This window comes from Solanum dulcamara, chromosome 12 (assembly GCF_947179165.1).
Source record: "Solanum dulcamara chromosome 12, daSolDulc1.2, whole genome shotgun sequence".
NCBI classification, from domain to species: Eukaryota; Viridiplantae; Streptophyta; class Magnoliopsida; order Solanales; family Solanaceae; genus Solanum; species Solanum dulcamara.
Window position 1 is genome coordinate 5,240,019 of NC_077248.1, and position 25,200 is coordinate 5,265,218.

General features: G+C 33.8%; 4 protein-coding genes across 4 annotated transcripts; 2 read left to right on the forward strand and 2 right to left on the reverse strand.

The window, feature by feature from the left end:
• Positions 1 to 366: 366 nt before the first annotated feature.
• On the reverse strand, positions 367 to 6,563 carry LOC129876102 (threonine dehydratase 1 biosynthetic, chloroplastic). Its single transcript, XM_055951425.1, has 8 exons — positions 5,967 to 6,563; positions 3,516 to 3,695; positions 2,933 to 3,409; positions 2,062 to 2,310; positions 1,868 to 1,941; positions 1,516 to 1,633; positions 1,085 to 1,219; positions 367 to 970 (listed from the first exon to the last, which is right to left on the reverse strand). Exons 1-8 carry the CDS (start codon positions 6,420 to 6,422, stop codon positions 830 to 832), a joined length of 1,830 nt encoding a protein of 609 aa, XP_055807400.1. The 5' UTR covers positions 6,423 to 6,563; the 3' UTR covers positions 367 to 829.
• A 6,711-nt stretch (positions 6,564 to 13,274) lies between these two features.
• On the reverse strand, positions 13,275 to 14,369 carry LOC129876887 (protein PELOTA 1-like). The gene has a single exon (XM_055952366.1). It carries the CDS (start codon positions 14,367 to 14,369, stop codon positions 13,275 to 13,277), a length of 1,095 nt encoding a protein of 364 aa, XP_055808341.1.
• A 430-nt stretch (positions 14,370 to 14,799) lies between these two features.
• LOC129875509 (vacuolar protein-sorting-associated protein 37 homolog 1-like) lies at positions 14,800 to 20,453 on the forward strand. The gene is made up of 7 exons (XM_055950787.1): positions 14,800 to 14,991; positions 16,512 to 16,736; positions 17,921 to 18,008; positions 18,651 to 18,690; positions 18,769 to 18,815; positions 18,942 to 19,062; positions 20,096 to 20,453. The coding sequence occupies exons 1-7, from the start codon at positions 14,975 to 14,977 to the stop codon at positions 20,257 to 20,259; spliced, it is 702 nt and encodes a 233-aa protein (XP_055806762.1). The 5' UTR covers positions 14,800 to 14,974; the 3' UTR covers positions 20,260 to 20,453.
• Positions 20,454 to 20,533: 80 nt separating this feature from the next.
• Positions 20,534 to 25,005, forward strand: LOC129875508 (carotene epsilon-monooxygenase, chloroplastic). The gene is made up of 9 exons (XM_055950786.1): positions 20,534 to 21,154; positions 22,245 to 22,541; positions 22,626 to 22,823; positions 23,176 to 23,277; positions 24,001 to 24,141; positions 24,225 to 24,332; positions 24,415 to 24,497; positions 24,585 to 24,747; positions 24,840 to 25,005. Exons 1-9 carry the CDS (start codon positions 20,648 to 20,650, stop codon positions 24,897 to 24,899), a joined length of 1,659 nt encoding a protein of 552 aa, XP_055806761.1. The 5' UTR covers positions 20,534 to 20,647; the 3' UTR covers positions 24,900 to 25,005.
• Positions 25,006 to 25,200: the final 195 nt, after the last annotated feature.

The window sequence follows — 25,200 nt, forward strand, 5'->3', positions numbered from 1 at the left end:
AGTATTGAGGTTTCTATTTTGTTGTTTTCTTCTTTTTCCTCCTCCAGTTTTTGTTGAAGGATGATCTTGTATTCCATATGGTAAAATGAGAGGACGCTCAATAGGAGCAAATGAAATGCAAAATACTATCCAAGCTTCTATATAAAGTGACATTTAGATGCTTGGCCATGAAAGTGCAGACTTCTAGTCGAGGGAAAATAAAAATTTACTTTTACTCAACTTAAAAACAACAAAAGTTCAAATGGATATCAGAAGGCACAGTAGTAATAGTGAGTTCACATATTAAAAGTATCCAGAACAAATTAACCATTAATGACGAACTAAACTTGAAAAGAAGAAAAAGGATTTCTCTGTAACTATTAGCTCTAAAAGAAGGCTCAAGTTTTGTTCCTTAACGTTGAACTCTTTGTTCTACAAGAAAAAAAATTAAGATCAAATCCAAACACATCTGACAAAAAGAAAAGCGGACCAAGAACTAAAACAAGACAACCACCAGAAAACAAAGATATTTTCAATAGAACAACGTGATGAAGTTGGGATTGAAGGCCAAAGTTGAAGCAGAAGAAAGAACTCCTAGGATCAGCTTTAAAGTGAAATGGTTTATTCATGGAACTAGAGGCCTTTAGATAACACACAAATAGCTTATACACACAAGATAAAGACTCGCCTAAAATCATCTAGTACACTGGCTCTATATGAAACACGCATCTTCCGTTGCCGAGGAGGATTCAAAATGATCTGACTAACGAGGCGAAAGTGAAGTCGACGAATACCACGTTATTTTCTTTGCAACAAGTCCAAGAGCAAGTCACAACAGGCAACACCTTTTTCAATGCATTATGAGCTGGAATGCCTCATTGAGACTCTCCACTGCATATTCATAACCAAGACTGTCTGCCCGTTCCTGGAACTCAACTACCTCATCCTGTAGAACTTGGATCCCGACTAGCACATTTGCACCAGTATCTCCCTTTCAGGACAAAAGAAAAGATCGAACAAATTACTCCAATATAATAGCAGATAAACTGCAGGCCAACACCAACAAAGGGAAGAACTGAACTAGAAGAATGAGATTCTATATTACCTGTGCACGATAATGAAACAAACTTATATTCCAACGTGGGCTGAAGGCATCTAAAAACTTCATCAAAGCACCAGGCTTCTCGGGAAAAATGAATCGACACAAAAGCTCATTATGAACATTTGTTCTACCACCCATCTGGAGAGAGAGAGAGAGAGAGATCAATATCCAATGAACACTACATAATACATTAAACAAAGAACAAAATAAAACATCTCAACACTTAAGAGGAGTTAAACCTAATTTCTCCACAAATCTACTCTTAAGAATTAAAAATCTCAAGAGACAAAAACATTATTTCATTACGGTAAATTGTCATTAAGTTTCTTAATATAGTAGTAAAAGCTAAAATATTCAAACGAATAGAGTAACAATACATACAGTTCTATACAAAATAAAAATATCAACACGATAAAGGAGACCTAAAACATTACCAAATGCCTAAGATGATCTTTGACCAAGTCATTGTCTGTAAGATTAATGGTTTGCAGATCTGCTGATTCCATTCTCTCCACCATTCCTTCAAGTTCTAATGTTGTGTGAAGACCAACACTGCGCATTAAAAAAAGGTCATGAAACAATGAATAGAATTGGATTTAATTAAATAAAATTTAACAACACTGGCTTTATCATAGGTTATATAACGGATTGATAGAGAGGCAAATAACTGGAAATATTTAATAATTAGTTGATGTCCTTTCATGAATAAAGTGTTAGTGTTAATAAATACTAAAATTAACGCTAAAATAACACAAAAATTTCTTTAAAAGATCAAGGAGACCTTGCCTGTAAAGTACTAGAGCTCTTTCTTTATCAGAATTGTATCTGTACTTGAATTCAGTGATATTCACTGGTCCTACCTGTAATCAAGTTAATGTTTCAGTCTGCTAGTCAAAAGTGTGCTGCTTTTTTTTTTTGAAACTGGTAACTCAAAAGTGCACTACTTTAAAATCCATATTTAAGTGCTCTAGGTGACCCACCATTTCAGCGAACTTTTTGAAGCTTCCTGGGTCTTCTGGCATAAAAGTAGCAAGAACAGCTTCTCGCTGTCTACCAACATCTGCGAGTTCAGTTACCAATCTAAGCCTGTCAAAGTTCATGTTGGCTCCACTAGTTATTGCTACTACATTTTCACCCTTGAGGCCATAGTATTTGCAGTATGCCTCGGCTCCAGCAAGAGCAAGTGCACCTGCAGGCTCCAATATGCTTCTTTTCTCTTCAAACATGTCCTATCCAAATGAGCAATGACTGTCACATCAAAAGTTTTACAACTCGTGCTATCTATCCAACAGCTATTAGACTTTCTGCATGAAAATTGACCATGTATATCTCTAAGAAAAAACATTTCCATTCGACAGAAGTTCTATGTTGGCATCGACTTCATAGCTTCCTGCAATTTTTTATGTTTTTTCCAGAATGTTTCAGTTTTCTTTTACGACTCATGTTTTTTCTTAGACGAACCCACTCAGGCCATCTTATAAAGCATTGATAAATAGTATCATCATATATATAACACAAGAGGGCTGCGTGATACTTTCTTGCAAAGAAAGAGAGGTAACTGACAAAAAATGTTCAACTGTTAGTCTCATTTGACCGGTAGTGCTTCAGGGAGCACATATACAAGCATTGAGAAACTTAAGTCCTCAGTAAGAACCAGTTGGAGATCATTCACCCTTTCGTGGTATTTCGACGCTCGATCTCTACTCCTCGAAAGCTCAGTCTCATTTGACCGGTAGTGCTTCAGGGAGCACATATACAAGCATTGAGAAACTTAAGTCCTCAGTAAAAACCAGTTGGCAAAGATTTAATCCAGATGAAGACCAACATGTAAAATAAAAGATGATGGCTAACCTTTATAGATGCACATATAGCATCACGACCAACTAGGACTACGCCATCTATTAATTCCTCGCAGAGACGATAAGTCTCTTCACCAACCACTTTAACAGCTACACCATCTGCAAACCCCCCAACTTGGTCCAGCATTACTCTCTGACCATGCTGTAATGATAATGCCAACGCATTTGCATCAAGTGGTTCAACTCCAATAATCTTTATATCAGGGGCAACCCTTTTCAAATAAGCAGCAATACCAGCTATAAGCCCCCCTCCTCCAACAGGCACAAAGATTGCATGAATGCTATCTTTGAGTTGGCGATTTATCTCCATCCCTACTGTACCTTGCCCTACGATGACATCTGGGTGATCAAAAGGAGGGATGAATGTGCGGCCTTCAGCTTCGGCCCGCTCTTTGGCATATGCTTGAGCTTCATCATATGAGTCCCCTACAAGAACAACAGTAGCTCCCAAGCTCTTAACTGATTTCCACTGCTCAAAGAAGAACGTGGTTTCAGAAAAATGGATAACCTTAAAATAACAGGATTCATTCAAAATGGAAGCTATCAAACCAAAAGTGTAATTCAACAATCCTAACTTTGATGTCTGGTGTAGTAACAGGCATGGCAATCACAGCATCGCAGCCAAGTCTCTGAGCGGATAGTGCAACACCTTGTGCATGGTTTCCAGCTGATGAGCATATAACCCCTTTTTCCAACTGCTCTTTAGGGAGTTTTGCCATCATATTGTAAGCTCCTCTGATTTTGAACGAGAAGACCTATCAATACGAGTATATCAGATTTACAGAGCCGACTTTACTCCAGTGCCGAAGATTTGTATTTCCAGCAATAAGAACGTCTTCTATTTTTCCTTGTGTGTGTGTGGGTGGTGGTGGTTGGGGGTTGGGGGTTGGGAGTCAGCAGAATGACAGCCTATAGAAGTGGAACAAGTTTTCTATGTCAAAAACTTTAGGGGAATAACATTTAGGGAACAAAAGATACAAAAAGAGATAACCATAGGGTATACAAGTTTAAGTACTTTCACCCTTTTTATAACTTGATCCCCTTGATCTAGGACACAAATTTAAGGTTGAGCTGAACAAGAAACTAGGCAAGCTAACATAATCATAAGCTGAAGATCAACTAATCGAAGAAAATGCAACATAAATAGCAGACAAACTCTGGTCTGAGTCCAGAATCAATTTGATAAGCACAAAACCACTGCCTATTTTGCCTTTTCTTTTCCAAGGTACTTAACCTAATATAAAACCCGACAAGAGAAGCCTTAAATCATCCAAAAAATTTACCAACAGCGGATCAAAGCCAAAGAACTGACAGATTAGAGTCAATTTCCACTTTGAGTCTTAGTGGAGTTTGGCTCAAAGGGGAAAGATCACAATAAGAGAAAAATGCCTAACATGCATGTTCTTAAGCAATCAGATCACAGTAGGTGACTTATAAAGATTCCTTAAATTTCAAATATTTGAAGCATAATCAAAATAGAATGAGACAATCCTTGAACAATTTAGAATCTTCCTATCAAAGTTTAAAAAGAAAAAATTAAAAGAAAATGTTTGTATAGACAAATATTTGCTGACCAAGATCCAACAACTTGAGCAAATATTCAAATAATTAAGATCCAAAGCAACCTAAATTTTCCACTAGCCCCAGCACAGGAGGAGGTCCAACTGCTTCACTTTCCGCACACACTATCTTAAAGGTACAACATATACACAATAGTTTATAGATTTCTGAACGTCTCAAACATACCTCTGCAGCCCGCCAATTGTCACTCCATGGGAATTCATAGTTAAGAAGGACTTCATTCCAAAAACACAATCACTAAGACATCCCTTTACCTTACATGATTGCTTTGTACATTAAGGTATAGCACCCAATTCTTTAGTCCTAATTTCCCAACCTTTCTACCACAAAGCAAATGCCAAATTGCGAAAACTGGCTCTTGGCATAGCTAGGAGGTTCAGCTTTTCCAGAACAGAACAATCCTGACACATTCTTATACAGTGAAGTACATTACAACTCCACGTGGAAAGACAGAGAGTTGAAGCTACATCAGCCAATTGATAAGGTTTTTAGTTCCAGAAATTAGAGAGAATAGAAATGTAAATAATAGCTAAATCACTAACTACCGGACGTACTTCAGGACAACAAGTTTCTGTCAAAATAACTGTGTTCTGCCATAAAAGGATTGCATAATCTTTCAGCTGAACATTTATGGAAAAGAAAAAAATAAGAAGTCAAGACACACAATTTGCCTTGGTTCCCTTATGCAGCTTTGGATAATGATTTTTCTAGAATGGCTATTCCTCACAATTGCTCCTTGTGATGCAGCGGAACCATGGCAATTAGGATCTCAAGACGCAGCTTTTCTTTTAGGGGATGGAAAAAAGTGAGATGTTAGAGTCTTCAACATCATCCACCACAAGTTAAGGTAATCAAACACTTTGAAATCGTTTTCTCAGATGATATCTTGACATATTCACTCATTTCCATTTTTTTGTCTTACTTTCCTTTTTAGTCCATTTCAAAAAAATGTTTTTTTTTTGCATTTTTAGCAACTCTTTAATTTCAATTTTTAAAGTACATTTTGGTACATTTCACATATCTTTAATTTAATTTAAGACTACAAAATTCAAAAATCTAAACTACGTGCAAGTCAAACAAAACAAACAAATTAAAACGGAGGGAGTGCCAAATTCTCTCTTAGTAACATAAAATTCTCTCAGAGAGTAGGAGATTTCAGCTTTTAATATACTAATTCTAAAGAAATTCCTTCTACACAACAGCAACTACTACACCTTAATCCCAACCATAAACCTTCAGTGGTTAAAGAGTGACAAGGCCAATAGCAGAGAATAAACCTATGAATTGATACAGAAATATATTCACATAGACAGAACCAAAGAAATCCATCAGAGAAACAGGAAAAGGGCTGCTTAAAAGAATTTCACTTAACACCAAATATTCAAACTTTTAACAACTTATGCAATATTGATTGCAGAGAACAAAACAGATAAAAAGATACTTACGGGCTGAAGATCCTCTCTTTTGAGCCACACATTAACTCCCAATCTTTCTGAGAGCTTAGGCGCTTTCTGCAAAGGCGTCTCATAAGCTACATCATACACTTTCGACGACAAGATGTTTGTCAAATACTCGTACCCGATCAAACCACCACTACCTAGAACCGGACTATTCGGTATCAAAAATCCCGGCTCACACTGCAACGAGCTGGGAGAAACTCGTAGCAACGGAACCGGAGCCGACGGTGCCTCTACCGGCGCCGCCTGCAACGGCTCCCTTACCGTAGCTGGAGATGACAAGATCTCCGTCGCCTTAGCACGAATGAACGCCTTCCTTTTGCTTCTCCTCGTTCCGGAAGCTTTCACAGTGTTAATAGGAACAATGACGAAGCTCGTCGCCGTGAATTCGGGATGGACGCAGGAATTCAATGACTTCACGGCAGTAAAACGAAGAACCTCCATTTCCTACGTCCGGATGTATAATGAAGATTAAATACGTAATTGTATAATCCGGCGGTGGCCGGAGATGTTGATATTTCCCGGCGGCGTAGTTTGTCGGCCAAGGGTTATAGCAGATGAAGAAAAACTTGAAGAGGGGGAGAAATGGCCAAAATTGTGTATATTTATACAGTTAAGGCCCCGTTTGTTTGTTGAAATTCTCATTGAATGCCCATTAAACTGTGGGGACCTGAACTATTTCCATCACCTAAAGCTCATTGAATCTTACTCATAAATATACGTCAAAATGAATTTGAGATTTAGATCAAATATATTTTTCGTTAAAAAAAATAATGTTAAGATAATGAATTTAAAAGAATCCTAAAATCAATTTTCTTAGTGTCGAAAATGTTATGCAACTTTAAAAAATTACTCTAACATAACTTAATTATCAACCTATATCAAAAATAGTAGCTGCAACTCGATTTCGTTGAATGAATTGGGGACCAGTTACTTATATAGGACAAATATATAGGCGTAAAGTGTGGTTAAACTTTTGAGCATTAATATTAATAATAGAAAGATATATTATTTTAATTTGTTAAGGGAATATATTTGAGTGTTTTAAACGTTTAAGCACTAAAAAGAGAGATTGTTTTGACAAAGTTGTTTAATTAACGTTTAGCACAAGTATTTTGATATGTTTTTAGATGACAAGTGACCAGATAATCTTAATATATGAAAAGACTCAAAATATTTAGAGGATCTAATATTTAATTTTTGGATTGTTTAGAAGAAATTTGTGTTGCAGGATTGAAAGAGAAAAGTTAATTCGTTGAGAAAGATGAATTGTTGTAATGTAAAAATATTATATAACCAGTGTTTATTAATATATATAATACATGGTTATACATCATATATACATAGTTATATATTATTTTTACGATATACAATATTGATATACTATCTACATCACGGCTATTTAATTTTTTGAAAAAATTACTTGTGCAATTATGTAAAACGCCCCAATTTAAAATATCTCAAAAAAAATAATTATAATTTCAAGAAAAAATAAAAATTTCTTCGACTCTATAAACAGAAATTATGTTATGTAAAATGGAACAAAGGGAGCAATTATTATAATTTATAATATGTTTCGCGTAAAATCTAAATATATAAATTTTATATATTCAAAAATTTTAAATCTTATATCTAAATTCATGCCAAGCTTAAGTATTTTGATCATTTTAGTCCAATTCTTACCATATAAGAGGAAAGGAAAGCACAATATTGACATCCTTTTTTAAAAAACTCTCTCTAATTTTAAAAATGGATTCTTCTACCACCTCCGTCCATATTAAATGGGCATCTTATTAAAAATATTTATTCATATTATTTGATCACTTATCAAATCAAGATAGAATTAATTAAATTTTTTTCATTTTACCCCTACAATTAATATGCTTTGGAAGTTTAAACAAATTTTGAAGATCCAAAAACTTTTTTTTTTCAAGAGACTAATTAATATGAGCAAAGGGCAACATAGTTAAGATAAACAATCTATTAATGATTTCTTAATTATCATGTAAAATGTAAAGTGTCCATCTAATATGAGACAGAGATAGTATTATTTAAATAAACTATCTAATTTAAAATTACATAATTAAAGGATTTTTATCATACTTTTATAGTAGACTTTATTCCTATCTGATAGAAAGATGATTTTTGATAGACCTTTAACTCAAGAAAATATGAAAAGGAAGAAACAATAACAAACAACAACAAAATAATAAGATAAATGAAATGAAAAAAATAAGCATGCAGTACCGTAAATTTAGGAATAAGCAAATGTACAAATAAAAGAAATAGTTTAGGATGGAAAAGAAAAACGCTCGGCAACCTACAATCCTCTATTCCAATACACGACCTCCTTATCCTCATATCAAGTGTAATGTTATCGATACCTAATCATCTCTCCCCAAGATAATAATAATAATTTTAAAAAAAAACTACGGTATCCTTTGACACAATTTAAATATAATTTTACTCAATTGTTATTGGTAGATTATAAATTTGTACATATTAGTAGAATTAGCTGACCATTTACTTTTTCATATTTCATAAAAATTATTAAAAGAAATTGTCCATTGTGGACATGTTAATTAGTAGGGTCGAGGAGTAGAAGAAAACAGAAAGAAAAATCTCAGGACAACATGAATAATATTAGGACAATATCTTGTCATAAAGAGTATAGTACAAAAATTCTAAGGCATTTTTGTCAAGGGACAATAATCACATAAACATTACAATTTTTTTGATTTTCCACCTGGTATATAATATTCGTTTTCGGATCCGATTAATTCAAATTCGTGTTGGAAAATTCCATTTTAAGAAGCAAAGTACTCTCTACCAAAAACGACTACGTATTCAGCGCTCAAACCTGAGATCTCTGATTAAAAATGGAAAAGTCCTTACCGATCCCCCACAACATTTGGTGGTAATATTACAATATTATTATAATTATTTATTTGTTTTTTATATATTGGTCCGGCTTATAAAAGTCCTTGTGTATATTATCAATTATAATTTTAAAAAATTCGTTACAAGCGAAGAAGCTTTGACGCTGAGATTATAAGGATAGTCATAATGTTAATTATTTTTATTAAAACGATTTGAAATAAGAAATGCAAGGTTTTGAAAAGTAAAAATCTTAAGTAGTTGAAAGGTCATGAATATTAAAGCTTTTTTAAAAAAAAAATACTTTTGAGATAATTTTATTAAAATAAAGTAAATATCCAATATCCACTATCTTCAATAATGCAATAATTATGACTGATATATTTTGGTCAAAAAATGAGAGCTAATGACTCAAATAAAGCTTTGACGCTGCCTTACTTGTGAAAATACGAAAAATAAATTAAACAATAACATTCGAGATTGATTATGTCTTTTCATCCTCTAACACACCTTATTTTTGCTTCTTCATCATAACCTCCCGTCACCCATGACCCCACACCCACATCCACACCCCCACATTCACGTCTCATAATAATTATGTAGTTATCAATGAAAAGTGGACAAACGATCATGTCATTATCAATCTGAAAATAATTTAAGAGAATGGATGTAAGGCGAGACGTTATACAACACGTGGTGATATGTAACTCCGAAACATGGGGAGTAAATTTGCGCTTACTAACACAAAAAAAATCACATCAATCGAAAAATTCAAACTCTAGATGAGTAATACTCTTTTCTTTATTTATTTAATTTAAGAACTACAAATTTAATTAAAGAGAATTAAATTGACCCGAACCCCAAATTTATCTGCAAAAATTAAAATATTAAAAAAACACCGCTAAATCTTTCCACAATTAAGTATTTGCACAAATTCAATAAACGCTAATTATGCATTCAACCAAGTAAATTTAAGTTAATTAAAAAAGTCAAACGTACGACAAATTTCACAACAGAAGGCTTGCCTTTTTTATGACGTTTACAAGAATAAATTGACAGAAAAAGATAAGTTGTCATGCCATAATATTGTTTCAAAATAATCATGAGTTCAGTTCCTTTTAATTGGGTATGTATTTATTAAATTTTTTAAAATAGAATAAAAAATATGATTCATCGAAATGTTGTGTTAGTAACTAGCAAGGTCAAAAAATTTATGATTTTTTTGTTAGAAATTAACTATAATTAAGTGACTTTGACAAAAAAAAAATTATATTATATGACATTTATGAAATTTATATACATAAGTAATTGATATAACATACATCTGGTTTGCAATGGCGGAGCCAAATTATAACCTATATTTATGAAATTCTTACCCCAAATCCCACATGCAAATAATAATAATAATATATTAAAAAATATTTATTATTTGCATGTGAACTTAATTATGATTATGGCAAAATACCAATATTAGCTAGTGTTTAGCAATAGGTTTAGTAGAAATTTGAAAAATAAACTTTTGAAGTTGTGTTGAAAAATAATTTTTGAAATTTAAAATTGTGTTTAGACATGCATTTTTACGTAGAAAAAAATTAAAAGTATTGCAAGGAAAAGTGATACAAATTGAATTTTTTTAAGGATAAATTTCATGAATAAATAATAGTTTATTTTTTTAAGAATATTTATTCACAAAATCATTGACTAAACGGAAGCTTATTTCTTATTAGTTAGTTTTAATATAAGGTGATCCAGGGTCTAAAAAAGCACGCAAAATCTACCAAATAAAGTCAATTAATACGTTTGGCTTAAAAGTGAGATGCATTTTTTATATTAGTATACTTGATTTCAAATAAAATTTATTTTTTACAGTACGGTTTTAATACTAATAAACATAACTTTATCAAATACAAATTTAAGTTTTTAATAATGTAATTTTTGAAATTTGAAATTCTATTTAGACATATATTTTACTTAATTTTTTTTTGAAGTTTGTGAGTGAAAGTCCAAAATTTCAAAAATTGATCCGAGCCAACTTTTAGGAACTTGAAATATTTAAAAATTATTTTTTCAAAATTTAATCAAATCTTATTGCCAAACAAATATTCTAATTAAAATTTCAAAATCTGATCCAAGAATTTATGGTCAAACACTAGTTTAACCTAAGTGTTAGAATATATTTTGTAGTAAGGATGTCAATTTTTCAAAAAAACTATTAATGCACAAGCTATGTAAAGTAGTACTTTTTCGATTCGAACTCTTAGTCGAGCTGATGGCGAGATCGATTTTTTGTTCACACGCCTAATCAGCGGTGGTAGTACTTACTACAAATTATTATTATTATTATTATTGTAATAAATTTATTTTAGTTTTTGGCAAATATTTTGAGGATAATAGAATAAAAAGAAATCAAAAATATTGACTAAAAAATAAAATAAAGAGCAATAGTGGTAGAGAGGTGCCACAAAAATATGAATTTTTGACCAAAGAATTATGTCACATCATCATGCTACATATATATATTATTTAGAAGGTAAAAAGTTATATATTGAAATACCAAAAAGTTTATGTCAATAACAAAATAATTAATTTTATATTACAAATTTATCCCTTGATACATAAAGTGTAAACTTTGTAATAGAGTATATTTTGCATTTAAAGTAATTAATTGAGAATAATAAAAGAAGCAACAAAAAGTGTATCTAATACATTTTTGTAAATCATTCAAATTTCAATTTTATCAAATTAATCTAACTATTTCTCTTGATGAATCTTCCAAGACCATCAAACTTTCTTTTTCATCTTGATGAACTTGTACCAAACTAATGTGATCATCCTTTTTAATGAATTTTACACTAACATCAAATTTCGTTCTTAATCTTGATGAACTTGTGTTTTGCTATTATGACACATGAAAAAATTCCGAAGAATATATGTATGATCTTCATCAAAGTGATGAACATATTATCACATCACCTTTTCTACATCCTCTCATTTGATGATTAAATATATGATCTATGAAAAAAATGAAGAAAAAAATATGCTACTAATAAAAAAGAAAGAAGAAAAAGAAAATGAACATTCAACAACTCCATAGATGATTGTTATTTATAGATTGGTTAAGCCATAAAAAAAATAGGTAGAATGAAGTTGAAGAAACATACTATTTAAGTAGAGAATGTAAAAAGATATAGGTTTTTTGTAACTCATAAACTATAATTAGATGTAGTAATTATGTGATGGAATTTATTTAATTATGAACGAACTGCATAAAAAAATGTGAAACCAGTAAGTTCATAGGCTAAAACATTGAAGCAGAACTTAGCTTAAAGAAGCTATATTAAACAAATTGATTAATGAAAGAATGAATGAAAAATTTCAAAAAAGGAGAAAAAAGATAAATACAAATGAAGGTTACAGAGAGGTGTCATATCACTTTGTTTATGTTTCTCCTTTATTATATATAATAGATAGATTGTAGGTTATAATCATCTTTAATTTATATTTAATATATTCAATTATAGAATATATATTATACCTTGGATATCGACTTTATTTTTATGTGGACTTTGTTCGGCTGCTCTTCCTTTAAGAGCTCATAATACTTATGCATAGCTAGGATAGGAGATGGCACCTAAGCGTGTCAAAAGAATACAAAAAATTGATTCAATCGATCAAACATAATCGTATCAAATTGATTTGAATCATTTTTTAAATATAATGGTAATTTTTTATTTAATTTTATAACCGTCTCAAATAATTGAGAAGGTCTTTTTAATTTATAAAAAAATTCAAAAAATGTTCAAACACGAACTGAATAATTTTGCATAATCTAAGTATTGAAGTGAATTTGTTGGCGATATTGATAGTTGCACCTCCAAATTGTAATTTCGGAGTTTAAAATTTGCATAATTAATATATGTATTTGAATTGAATTTGTTGATGATGTTGATAGTTGCATTGTAATTTTAGAGTTCAAAATTTGCATAATTAATCTATGTATTTGAACTGAATTTGTTGACGATATTGACAGTTGTATCTCCAAATTGTTATTACAGAGATTTGGATAAATAACGAGCGAGCAAAGCTTAATTTGTTGTGCGATGCAAATTATCTAGTATATTAGAATGAAATTAGCTCGAAATTGGTTTGAGATTGAGGCTTAGTTGATTGGTTTACTGTTGAACAAACTTTTGTGTAGGCATCAACAATACATTGGGAAAGTGAAGGATGCAGTTTTTCAAACTCAGAAGCCTTTTAGAAAGAGTGTTGTAGTATCAACAGAGGAGAATGTGATTTAAAAACACTTCAATTAATACTACTAATCTCTCCAGCAAATATATCTAACAAGATAACTAACCAAACATTACAAAACCAATTCTTTAATTAATACTACTAATCTAAGAGAACTAAAAAAAAAAATTACAAAACCAAGTCATCAATATTAGGTATAGGAAACCTCAAAATTGCAGCAATTCCAGTCATTTGAGCAAGTCTGTGTCCTTCAACATCACCAAATAGTACAACTTTTCCACCAGCTTCATGCACTGATATCTTCAGTTCCGAGTACTTTTTCCTTAGTTTAATATCCTTGTTTTCCAGTATTTTATCGGTGATTAAAAGTGTTTCAATTGCCAGCAACTCATGCGCATATTCAACACTTTTAGAACCATAACATACCTTATCAGATTTAGTTACCACCATATTCATGAATTCTTCAAGCACCTTCGTGTTAATTTCACTCTTCGTCATGCCCTTCATCACGTTCATCACCACTTTATCGCTCAAAATATCCTTGACATTGCTCTTGTTCACCATGAGAATTCGCGATTTGTTGCTCTCGATGGGTTTTATCTTCCATCTTTGAACCTCAAGCAACATGTAAGTACGAAAATCATCCTTGATAGAGTTACTGCTTGCGATCACCACGTAAGGTATGACATTCATATCTATATATTTTCTAAACGAAACGAATAAATTATCGAAAAATTTCTCTGAGTTCGAGTTGTTTTTGGAGGGCTTTTCGCATCGTATAGTTGCACAATGACTAGTAGCACTTATTGCGTTTTTATCGATCAACAAAATTTCAGCTGATTTATCCTTTATTAAAATTACTCCTAGATCATACGTCGTACCGTTTTGACCCGATCCTTCCATCAAAACCTTAATTGTTTCTTCGTCCCATCGCTTCTTGCTCAAATTAAACTCCTTCTTGGTTTCCAATTCCAAAGTATGAAAAGTTCCAGAGGTAACTATCTTGCCGCGAACACGAATGATTGAACAATCTTTCTCATAATCAACGGCTGCGACTTTGACTTCGAGGTCAAGTTGAATCCTAGAATTGTTCTTTTTATTTGTCGACTCTGAACAAGATTGGATTTTCCTAGTGGTGGGAGCAGAAACAACGTCGCCATTGGCGATAAGATTGAACAAAACCCATAAATCATCTGATTTTTCTGGGATAATTGTAATTGTACCCGATTGATTTGGAACTAATTTTTCACCTGAAACCTTCATTATGATTGATTAATTTGTGAAAATATTGTTAAGTTTTTCAATTTGTGTGGTTTGGGTTTGTTATTATGCATCTATATATAGTGTTTGATTTTTACGTTTACCTTTTACTTGTTGGATTGGAATTGTTCATAGTTGCCCTTTTTTGTTTAGAATTATGGTTCCTTGTTTTCTTAAGATTTTCTAATAACACAAGGTTTCCTTTTTTATTGTGGGATTACCCAAAAAGGCAGTCCTTTAAATCCCCTTATTTGTTTGCCGCGTGTTTCACTCCTTTTTCAGTCCGATTGGTTATTGGATTGACAAAACTCGAAGCATTGTTTCGAAGAAGTGCTACAGGCTAATGAGAATCATTTTTGTTAATTTCAAAAAGCTTATTTTATTAATATAAAAAAAAAATATTTTTTCATAAATTTTAATCAATAAACATTAATAAAATATGTTTCCAACATACGGAACACACCAAAAGAAGAATAAAATAGCAGTAATAATTAAAAAAATTGTGTGAAAATTTATACAGAAGTTTTCGGCAAAGGAAAAAACGAAGTCAATTGAAAAACGATATCTTCTCTGCTAAGTTTCCATTTTTCTTCTGATTGTTCGAAGCCATGTTCCAAAAATTCTGGTAATATTTCTTTGATTAGTCTCCGATTTTCTATTTCGTTTTTAATATTCAATTGTAAAATCATGAGATTATCGCGTTTCATTGTTGAAACTAGGGTTCGTTTTACTGTAATTCATCTGTTTGAGATCTCGTCGGATGATATATTGTTTAATTTGTTGAAATTCGTTTATTTCTTACACTTGCATCAGTTCTAGGAAGTTTTTTTGTGTGTGTGTGATTTGGTTGTGGGTTTAGGGTAGTGTGTAATTTAAGGAACATCTAGTTTTGGAGAATTCTCATATTTTGTTTAAAAATATAAATCATAGAGTATTTGAATAAGACATGCCTAAATAGAGAGTGGTTTGGGATTGAGGTGGTGAAGATGCTGATATTGTTAGGAAGTAGGAGAAATTCATAATGTTAAGACTTCTGTGATAGCAAAATTTATACTTTGATAAGGAATTGTTAAATAGGAGGCTTGGGAGCATTAGCTACTGTATAATTGGAGGAACTACAATACTCTCGTTTGTCTTCACCTAATGGAGCTTTTAATAAGACGATCTTATTAGTGTCTTGTACTGTACTGTGGTAATTGGTAAGTGAAGGTGTTAAAAGGGGGTCGGGGTAGATCTAAAATTACATGGGAGCGAGTTGTCTTAAAAGACCTCAAATGCTTGGTATCAATGCAGATTTAGCTAAAGATAGGACGCCATGAAAGGAAAAGATTCATATAGGTGATATACTAGTTGAGGATAGATTTTAGACTTGTTAAGAAACTTCTAATATTATTATTATTTATACATTTAACTATTTTTTTACTTAAATTTTGTTTAGTATGATGATTATAGTTTAAATGAAGAAGTGGAGATTCATATAGCCGCCCCAATTTGTTTGGGACTGAGGCGTAGTTGTTGCTTGTACTGTACTTTTACTAGGCAGATCTAGTCAATGTTTTGGAGTCATGCGGGTCATGTCAGGATGCATGAAACATGCTCTATGCAGCAGGCATAAGTTGTTCTCTTCTAAGGACAGCAAATTATGTCGGAAGGAAATTCCTACTTGCATTTTCTGGAATATCTAGCAGGAAATGAATGATAGATGTTTTAATGATAGGAGAGAGAGCGTCCTACAATCTTATGTAATTTCATGTTAAATCTAGACATTTAACGAATCTTCACTTATAGTGTAGGTAGAACGTTGTATCTGATATGAACTCTATGCTATATCTTTTGTGTTCCTTCAAGACATAGAAGGAAAGCTTCTCTTTTTTTAATCCTTTTTGGTACCTTCTTAATACTCTTAGGTAAAATGTTTACCTTTTTCATAAGAAAGGTTTGGTGTCTTGTATTCATTTTCCTATAAGTATTCATAAAGCAGAAAAGTCCATGCATGTTATTTGTATGTTTTTTTAACCAGAAGACTTGATAGCTTGTATTGGCTTGCTTAGTGACATGGTATGCTCTTGGAAACTAGGATGCATGAAATCAGCTTATGTAAACTAGTTACTTTTAACATATGTACTTTTTTTAAAATTCCTACAGGGCTGGGCAGCAACCTCAGCAACGTCCACAGGAGGGTAATAATGAATCATGGTATCCACCATCCGTAGGAAGCTCTCAGTCTCCCGGGTCTTCCCGCCCCGGAACTCCTAGTCCAAGCTCCTCAGGCAATTTTAGTGTCCAAAGACCAACAGATAGGCCAAGCTCAGTGTCACAAGTTCCCCCTGCAGAGGCTGCAGGCATTATTACTGCTATAAAAGATAAGAGGTGGGTGTTGGTGGATGTATATTATCAACTACAATGAAGAATGCACGCTGTTCTCTATAAAATATTTTTTCCCCTCTTTTTCTTATAAAATCTACAAGACTTTTTCCCATAGTATCTGCATTTTTTTAAAGCTGAGCAAACTTTTGATACTCATGAAAATTTTTTTTGGCTAGGTCGGTTGAGCCGTTTCACGTTGACCCGCTAACTTGCAGAATTTATATAGCTCTCTGATCCCAATAGATAATTTGCTGAAATCCTGATACCATTGTGCACATATAGTTCTCTTTTTAAAAACAATTTGGCTTGTGTTCTTAGGAGTTTCATGCAATGCAAAATTTTAGTGATGAACGGGAGCGCATATGGTAAAATCTGCTGTGCTGGTACAGGTTTTATTATTTGACAGCAGAACCCTTCAGTGTTGTGGTTAAAAACTACCAAGTACATTGTTGACAGTTGATGCTAATAGGGTGTCTTTTCTAGAAATAATTGGAGTAGCTTTCCAGATATCTTTCTTGGTGAACTAAGAGGATTTCATAAGAAGGCAGTAGCTTTCCAGATATTCTGTTTTTAAGGAAACAATTTGGAAACCCAACAAGAAAGAATACATAGTTGGTCCTCAGGTTTGCTTGATAAGAGAGAAACACCTGTCTGTGCATCTTGATAAATATATCTCCTTACTCCGATTGTTTTCTGGAACAAGAGCTATTGTTTTTTTGGTTTAATAGAAAAGTCGGAGAACAAAACAAAGTAAATTCTTGTTTTCCACCCAAAAACAGTAGGTCATGTCCAAAAATTCACATGAATAAAAGAGTTCTCCCAAAATTATGTCCAAACACTCACTTGAAAATGAAACAAATGAAAAGTGAAACAGTTAATTAGATCAAACGTCGTCTAAGTTTTGTGGTGGAAGTTGTCCTCAGGTTTGCTCCATATGTGAGAAGCATCTCTGTATGCATCTTGGTAAGCATATATAGTATCTTTTGTGCCTTTAGTTTCTGTAGAAGATCTTGCTCGATCATTTTATGGCACTCATTAAGTTACCTGCAGTGCATATTTTGACAATGACACGAGATAAACTGTAAGAGATCTGTTGATAAAATATTTAAGGGAAGTTCTAAGCCTCTTTCTTCATTATGCTTCACTTTTAGTGTCTGATAATCGATCTGCCTTGTTAAAATTTTCAGTCTTGAGGAGCTAAGGGACCTTTTATCTTACAAGGATGCATATCAGAACTTATTACTTTCACTTGAGCCTGTCAAAACTCAGAATAAAGTAAGGTTAACTTTTTCTGGTTTACCATTATTTGTGTTTGCTTGTTCTGCATGATTGAACTGATCAGTTCTTATTTGTACTCCTCCAATGTATCCATGTACCTGGTTGAATGAACACATTGTCAGCAAGGGTTCAAGTTATTTATGGGACAAGCATTCTGGAAATGGTTGAAGCTGTCCCCAATGTTTCACCATCTTGTTGAGAGTTACTGTAGTAGTTTCATCCTATGTTGCTTGGACTCTCTAAAAATGTTGCCGCACCAGTGTTGGATCCTCCAAAATGCACAACTTTTGGAAGGATCCGACACGTACCAGTTGGCATTTTTGAAGAGTCCGAGCTACATAGGTTTCATCTGATGTGCTTTATTGGGTTTTCTCTAATCTCTCACTCATGCAATTTAAGTATCATAAGATACTTGCAGATTTGGACAGTCGATGAATGTTTCTTGTTCTTTCTTCCATTCCTTCCCTTTCCTTGTTTTGGCCAAAATGATTCTCTTGTACTTCTTATCTTCATGCTTTGCTTGATTTATGTGAGACAACGTTGTTTTCAATTACATTCATCTTAATATAGGTAGCCTCTCTTCTCACTTGATTTGTGCGGATTATATTTGACTGTTTTTCCAATAAATTACCTAATCAGGTTAGAGATGACCTTCGGAATGAAACTCTGCAACTTGCTAGTAAGTCTAGATCACTTCTTCGTAACTAGAGGTTTTTATTCATTAAGCAGATAGATTCTGAATCCACTCTCTTTGCAGGGGAGAATTTAGAAAAAGAACCGCGGATAATGGAGCTTAGGAATCAGGTCAGATATTACTTCTTTTTACTTCCTCTGTGTGTTCCTTCCAATTTTAATGAGTACTTTGACCTTTTAGCATCAAATTATTCATTGGGAAAGATCTTATTTGTTGATCTATGTTGCTGATTACAGTGCAGAATCATCCGCACCACTGAATTGGCTGCTGCTCAAGAAAAGTTGCATGAACTGGAAAGGAGAAAAGAAGAGCTCTTAAAGTTCTACTCTCCGGCATCACTCCTTCATCGACTACAAGGTAAAAAGTGGAAGTACATAATACTTCTTTTTTGGTAGGGGATGGAGGTGGGGGTGGGGGATGACAAGACAGCTGGAACAAAATGGATAATTATATATCAGTAGAACAAAAATTAGATGTTTGGCTTTGGGGGTTCTTAATGCTGCAATTTCGACAGAGTTAAGGGTCCTATCAGAAGTTCAATGTCGTCTAATTTGGACTTCAAGTTAGGAAACTTTTCAAATATGCTTCATTATAAGAAAAAGGAAACTTCTCAAATATGGAAGTTGTAAGGATCTGATTCATTGGGGAGCTTTCTTGGCTTAACAGGTGGTGCTGCACTGTCAGTTCTAAAGTTGTGTAGTTTTCTGTTCCATCAAATTGATTAGGTGATTTCTGCTAAGCTCCAGGAACGGTCAAGTGTAAATAGTGCTTGTTCATTTTGTTGATATTCACAGGTGTCATATATTTGCCTGGTTAAAATCTATCAACTTGCCTTTGTATATATCACGATTCATGATTACTTGCTACTACTGGAAACAGTTTCTCGTAGTCCTATCATTTAATCCTCACAGTATAGACACGACTGCAGCCACTAGAAATTTAGGTAACTCTACTCCACAGCGCTTGCTCTCTAGCTCTTTTATAGTGCTTTCTTGACTTGTGTTACCTTGCTCTACGTTGATTAGCATAGTTTTATTAGTTTCCATATGATATGAAATAATGAAACTAATGATGTCTACAATAAAAAGATTTACCATGGGGCGGAGGGGGCTTTACATTGCTTAAACTTTGTTTCTTTCATGCTCATTTTCCTTTTGGTTGTGCTACAGTTTGGGGACGGGGGGGGGGGGGGGATGTAGATCGAACAGTTTTCCCTAACCTTGGGAACTCAGATTGGATCAAACCATTCTTGAGAAGGCCTGACTATGTGTGTAAAGGGATGACATGGGCATAGTAGATTATTCTAAGCTTATTGTATTAGGAAACAATATTTAACCAGACATGCAAAGAAACAAAAGCATAAGTATCTGATGTTTTACTCTTTATACAGATGCGATGAGAAAAACAGACGAGGAATCTGAAAGTCTGGACAAACAGCTTCTCGAGGGGGAAATCGATCTTGCAACATTTGTGCAAAAGTACAAAAAGCTGCGACACAGTTACCACAAACGCGCACTTACACACCTTGCTGCAAAGACATCTATAACTGGCTGAATGTTTACTTGAAATGATGTGTGAATATTATATAGCTGAATCTTCCTTTGCTTCTAAAATTGTGTACACCATAATATTGCTTCAGATGTAATTTTTGTGACTAAATTATGCCAGCTTGGCCTTTATTGTGTAGCGTGCTTGCTATAAGAGGACTATCTATTTTTTTTGTAAGACAATTAATCAGTCTCCTCTTATCCCAGTTTTTAAAAAATTAATACTTAATAATATTAGGCGATACACACAACGAAAAGGAAAAGTGTTCATAAATTAATTTTACTAGGTTGGTACCCCTATTTTTTTTGTAGGATTATTTCACAACACATATTTTTATATGATAAGATAGAGATAGTTGATGAGCTGAGCCAGAGCCTTCTCCTTCTCCATCACCATGCCATTTTCACTCACCATTTCTTCCTTCTCTCTTCTCACAAACCCCACCACCCATCACCACCACCACCGGACCACCGTGCTCCGCCCAAAAACCCCACTTCCAAATCGTTCACTACTCACCATCAAATCCTCCATTGACGACAAGAAACCACCTTCCACCAAACCCACTTCATGGGTCAGCCCAGATTGGCTTACTAAGCTTACAAGGTCACTTACTTTAGGCCAAAATGATGATTCTAACATACCCATTGCGAGTGCTGAGCTTGATGATGTTTCTGAACTGTTGGGTGGTGCTCTTTTTCTTCCGTTGTTTAGATGGATGAATTTGTATGGACCCATCTATCGTCTTGCTGCTGGGCCGAGGAATTTTGTAATTGTTAGTGATCCTGCTATTGCTAAGCATGTTTTGAAGAATTATGGCAAGTATGGTAAAGGGCTTGTTGCTGAGGTTTCTGAGTTTTTGTTTGGTTCTGGTTTTGCCATTGCGGAAGGTTCTCTTTGGACGGTAAATTATCCTACTTTTTGTGTTATCATTTCAGGGTTATTTATAAAATTTTGTTTTTACCTATTTTTTTAATTAATTGTGGAACCTGATTTACTCCCTCTATACCAATTTATGCAACAACATTTGACTTGACTGAAACGGATTAAATTGAGAGGAGGGGGGGTGTTTCCTTATGAAATAGTCGCAAATATAGCAGAGTGGATGCAGATGATTCACGTAGCCGACTCCAATTAGTTTGGAATTGCAGTATAGATGTTGTTGAAATATGAAGCACCAGATGTACATTTTGTAGATATTGCTTTAACACTGACTTGGTGTTAAAGGATAACAAATTGTTTTGTATTGGAATGAAATGGACGACAAGAGCGAAATAGATACATAGCATTCATAAAGCTGAACTCCGACTAGTTTGGAATTGATGCGTAGGTGTTTTTGAACTATACAACGTCATTTTTATTGGTATTGGGATGAAATGAGTCCAAATAGAATGGAATTGATAAAGGAGACAGACCTAGCAAGTCTGAATTGGTGCATAGCAGTTGATGTCTCGTTGAATTATGCAGCATGACACCTTGTGATTTAAACTTTAAATAGAGAGTTTGACAGTTCCGCTTAGTTGATGCCAAGCAAATGAGAGTCCTTTAGTAGATTATTAAAATAAAAGGATAACTTTTATGAAACTTTAGTTTGGTAATCAGGGTCGATACTTTGTATCTTCTATTTTATGTCGAATTTGGACTCAATCTGGTGAATGCCCATATGAAATCTAGATGTCTTTTCTGGCTACTTGAAAATTGTTGTAATTTGTTAGCTTAGTGTGTGGTATACACAGAGCATAAAAGGGAAAGCACACTCTTGAGTTTTGACTCTAGTCTAGTGAAAACTAATGTGATGTCAAGTTCAAAGTGACCTCTTGTTTGGTAACAAACTAATGAAATATGAAGTTCCTGTGAACTATGGTTTATTATTGATGATGTAACTAATGATATATTTGTTAGTAGTTATAATTGATGGAAAATGCAATCCCTAGTATAACATTATTATGGTCACCAATGTGTTGTTTTGAGCTTAAAGGCCTAATTTGATATAGGCAAGGCGAAGGGCTGTGGTTCCATCTCTTCACAAGAAGTACTTGTCAGTAATTGTTGATCGGGTCTTTTGCAGATGTGCTGAGAGAATGGTGGAGAAACTTTTACCTGATGCAATTTCTGGCTCTGCAGTGAATATGGAGGCAAAGTTTTCTCAACTAACACTTGATGTTATTGGTCTTGCACTCTTCAATTACAATTTTGATTCCCTTACTACTGACAGTCCAGTTATTGATGCAGTATACACTGCACTAAAAGAAGCAGAACTCCGTTCAACTGATCTGTTGCCATATTGGCAGGCAGGTCTTTCCTATACTTGAATGGTTTTTGCCGAGCTTAATGTGTCTGATAATTTTGACTGAAATCATCCATATTTTTTGTAGATCAAAGCTTTATGTAAGTTCATCCCACGACAAATAAAGGCTGAAAATGCAGTTTCATTAATCAGACAAACAGTTGAAGAGCTCATTGCAAAGTGCAGAGAGATTGTAGAATCGGAGGGCGAGAGGATTAATGAGGATGAGTACGTGAATGATAGAGATCCAAGCATCCTTCGATTTTTGCTTGCTAGCCGTGAGGAGGTTGGCCAAAATTTTAACTCATTTGATACTTAACTGATAGAACTTCCCTTTTGTTTATGGATTACAAAACATCTTCGAAATTGAACTTCTTTTAGGTAAATAGCATCATCTATGGTATGTTAAAGTGAATTACAGTTAGTACCACTGTTTTAAGTTCTCATGCAATCATAGTCAATAGTCATAGCTCCCAAGGGTATGGCCTAGTGGTCAATAAAGTGGGTGAAAATCATAGGAGATCAGGGTTCAAATCTCAACCGAGACAAAAAACGCTAGGTGATTTCTTCTTCAAGACAAAATACTGCATAATTAGCTTAAATGCATTCTCAGTACAAGTTAACTTTCTGAATTTCAGGTTTCAAGTGTACAACTTCGAGATGATCTTCTATCAATGCTAGTTGCTGGGCATGAAACCACAGGTTCAGTTTTGACTTGGACGTCTTACCTGCTGAGTAAGGTATCTTTGATTGACCTTCATCTTGAATCCTTAGTTCCCTCTTAAGTTATCATTTTATATTTTTCCAACTTGAATGACAACAATAAATTGTGCAGCCGAGAAGTGCAAAGTTGCTTTTTTTCTTTGTATTTGGTGCATATTTTAGTTGTATTTTGCCATCTTAAATTCAGCCCTTTGGACCCTTTTACGTTATTTCATGGCTTTTTTGGTGGTAAACACTCACTGCCGCAAGTACACTTAGAAATAACCCCTCTTTTCTGTGTGTTTATGTCAAAGTCATGCTTTTAGCATTTGATTCTAAAATGTGGTTCTTCAATGGGTGGGAAATTATTCATGCAAGGCAACCCCTTGGACAATACTGCTTGGACAACTTACTAAGAATTGTTTTATCTGTATGTTTTAGTTAAAATGTACGGCATGATGTCACTTATGATAACGCATGTTAATCCTGTTTCATCTCTTTCAACCATTATTCTGCTATTTAGGAATTTTTAACAGGTTTCATTGCCCTTTTACAAATCCAGTTGTTTCTTTCTAGTTTTCCTCATGGATATGTTTTGGTCTTGCTTTAGAAAAAAATGGCGATCCTTTGAGCATTTAGTTTTTTTTTTTTATATAAATTTAATCTTGTATTCAGTAAAACATGGCGCGTGATGGAAACTCTGCAGAGTGCAGATTATTAAAAGAACTGTTGTTCCCTCATATTTTATGTTCTTAATGCAGGACTCTTCCTCTTTGAAAAAGGCACATGAAGAAGTTGACAGAGTCTTGGGAGGACGATCTCCGACCTATGAAGACATGAAGAATCTCAAGTTCTTAACACGGTGCATAATTGAGTCACTCAGACACTATCCGCATCCACCTGTAAGTCATCAATTTTTGGATGACTTTATAGTTATGCATTATCTTCTGATAACCTGATTTTATAGAGAAACTGGTGTTGTTAGGTCTTAATAAGAAGAGCTCAAGTAGCTGATGTGCTCCCCGGAAATTACAAGGTCAATGCTGGTCAAGATATAATGATTTCTGTATATAACATTCATCATTCTTCAGAGGTAAAATCTAAGAGCTTTTTCTGATCCTTCACACTTTTTCTTGTTACTGTTGAGATTTTTGGAAATTTTATCCATTTTCCAGGTATGGGATAGAGCAGAGGAATTTGATCCTGAAAGATTCGACTTGGATGGTCCCGTCCCAAATGAAACGAATACTGACTTTAGGTACTCATTTCAGCCATTAGTTTTTCTCTGTTCAGTTTTCTACATTCAGTTCGTACACAGTATCATTCATATGTATACTTTTTGCAGATTCATTCCATTCAGTGGAGGGCCACGAAAATGCGTTGGTGATCAATTTGCTTTGTTGGAAGCTACAGTTGCTCTCGCTATATTCTTGCAGAACTTCTCCTTCGAGTTGATTCCAGATCAAAATATTAGCATGACTACTGGAGCAACCATTCATACGACAAACGTAAGATTCTCACCTCGAGAGCTAGCTATTTTTCTTGTTCTAACATGAGTAACAAGTCCTATATAAATCGTATACGTCATTTTTCGATGCAGGGTTTATACATGAAAGTGAAGCAAAGGGAAAAAGTATCTGTTTTGGCTGCTGCACTCTAAATTTTGTCACAGGAGAAAAGTTATCTTGATTCTTTGAACATTACTGTAACATCTTTGTAGACTATGAGAATCATCAGTATTGCATAATGTTCTATTTTTGCTCTGGCATTATTGTCTTTTTGTTTTTTCAATATATTAGAACATATTGTCGAGCGTCTTTCGAAAACAACCCGTGTGAAAATGACTTGTCTACATCTACACGATATGGTAAGGGTAAAAGGTTGAGTATGTTGTTGCAAATCAAGATATGCCTTTAAAGTTGTTGGAGGTGCATTTACTAAAATAACACTAACATATCTGG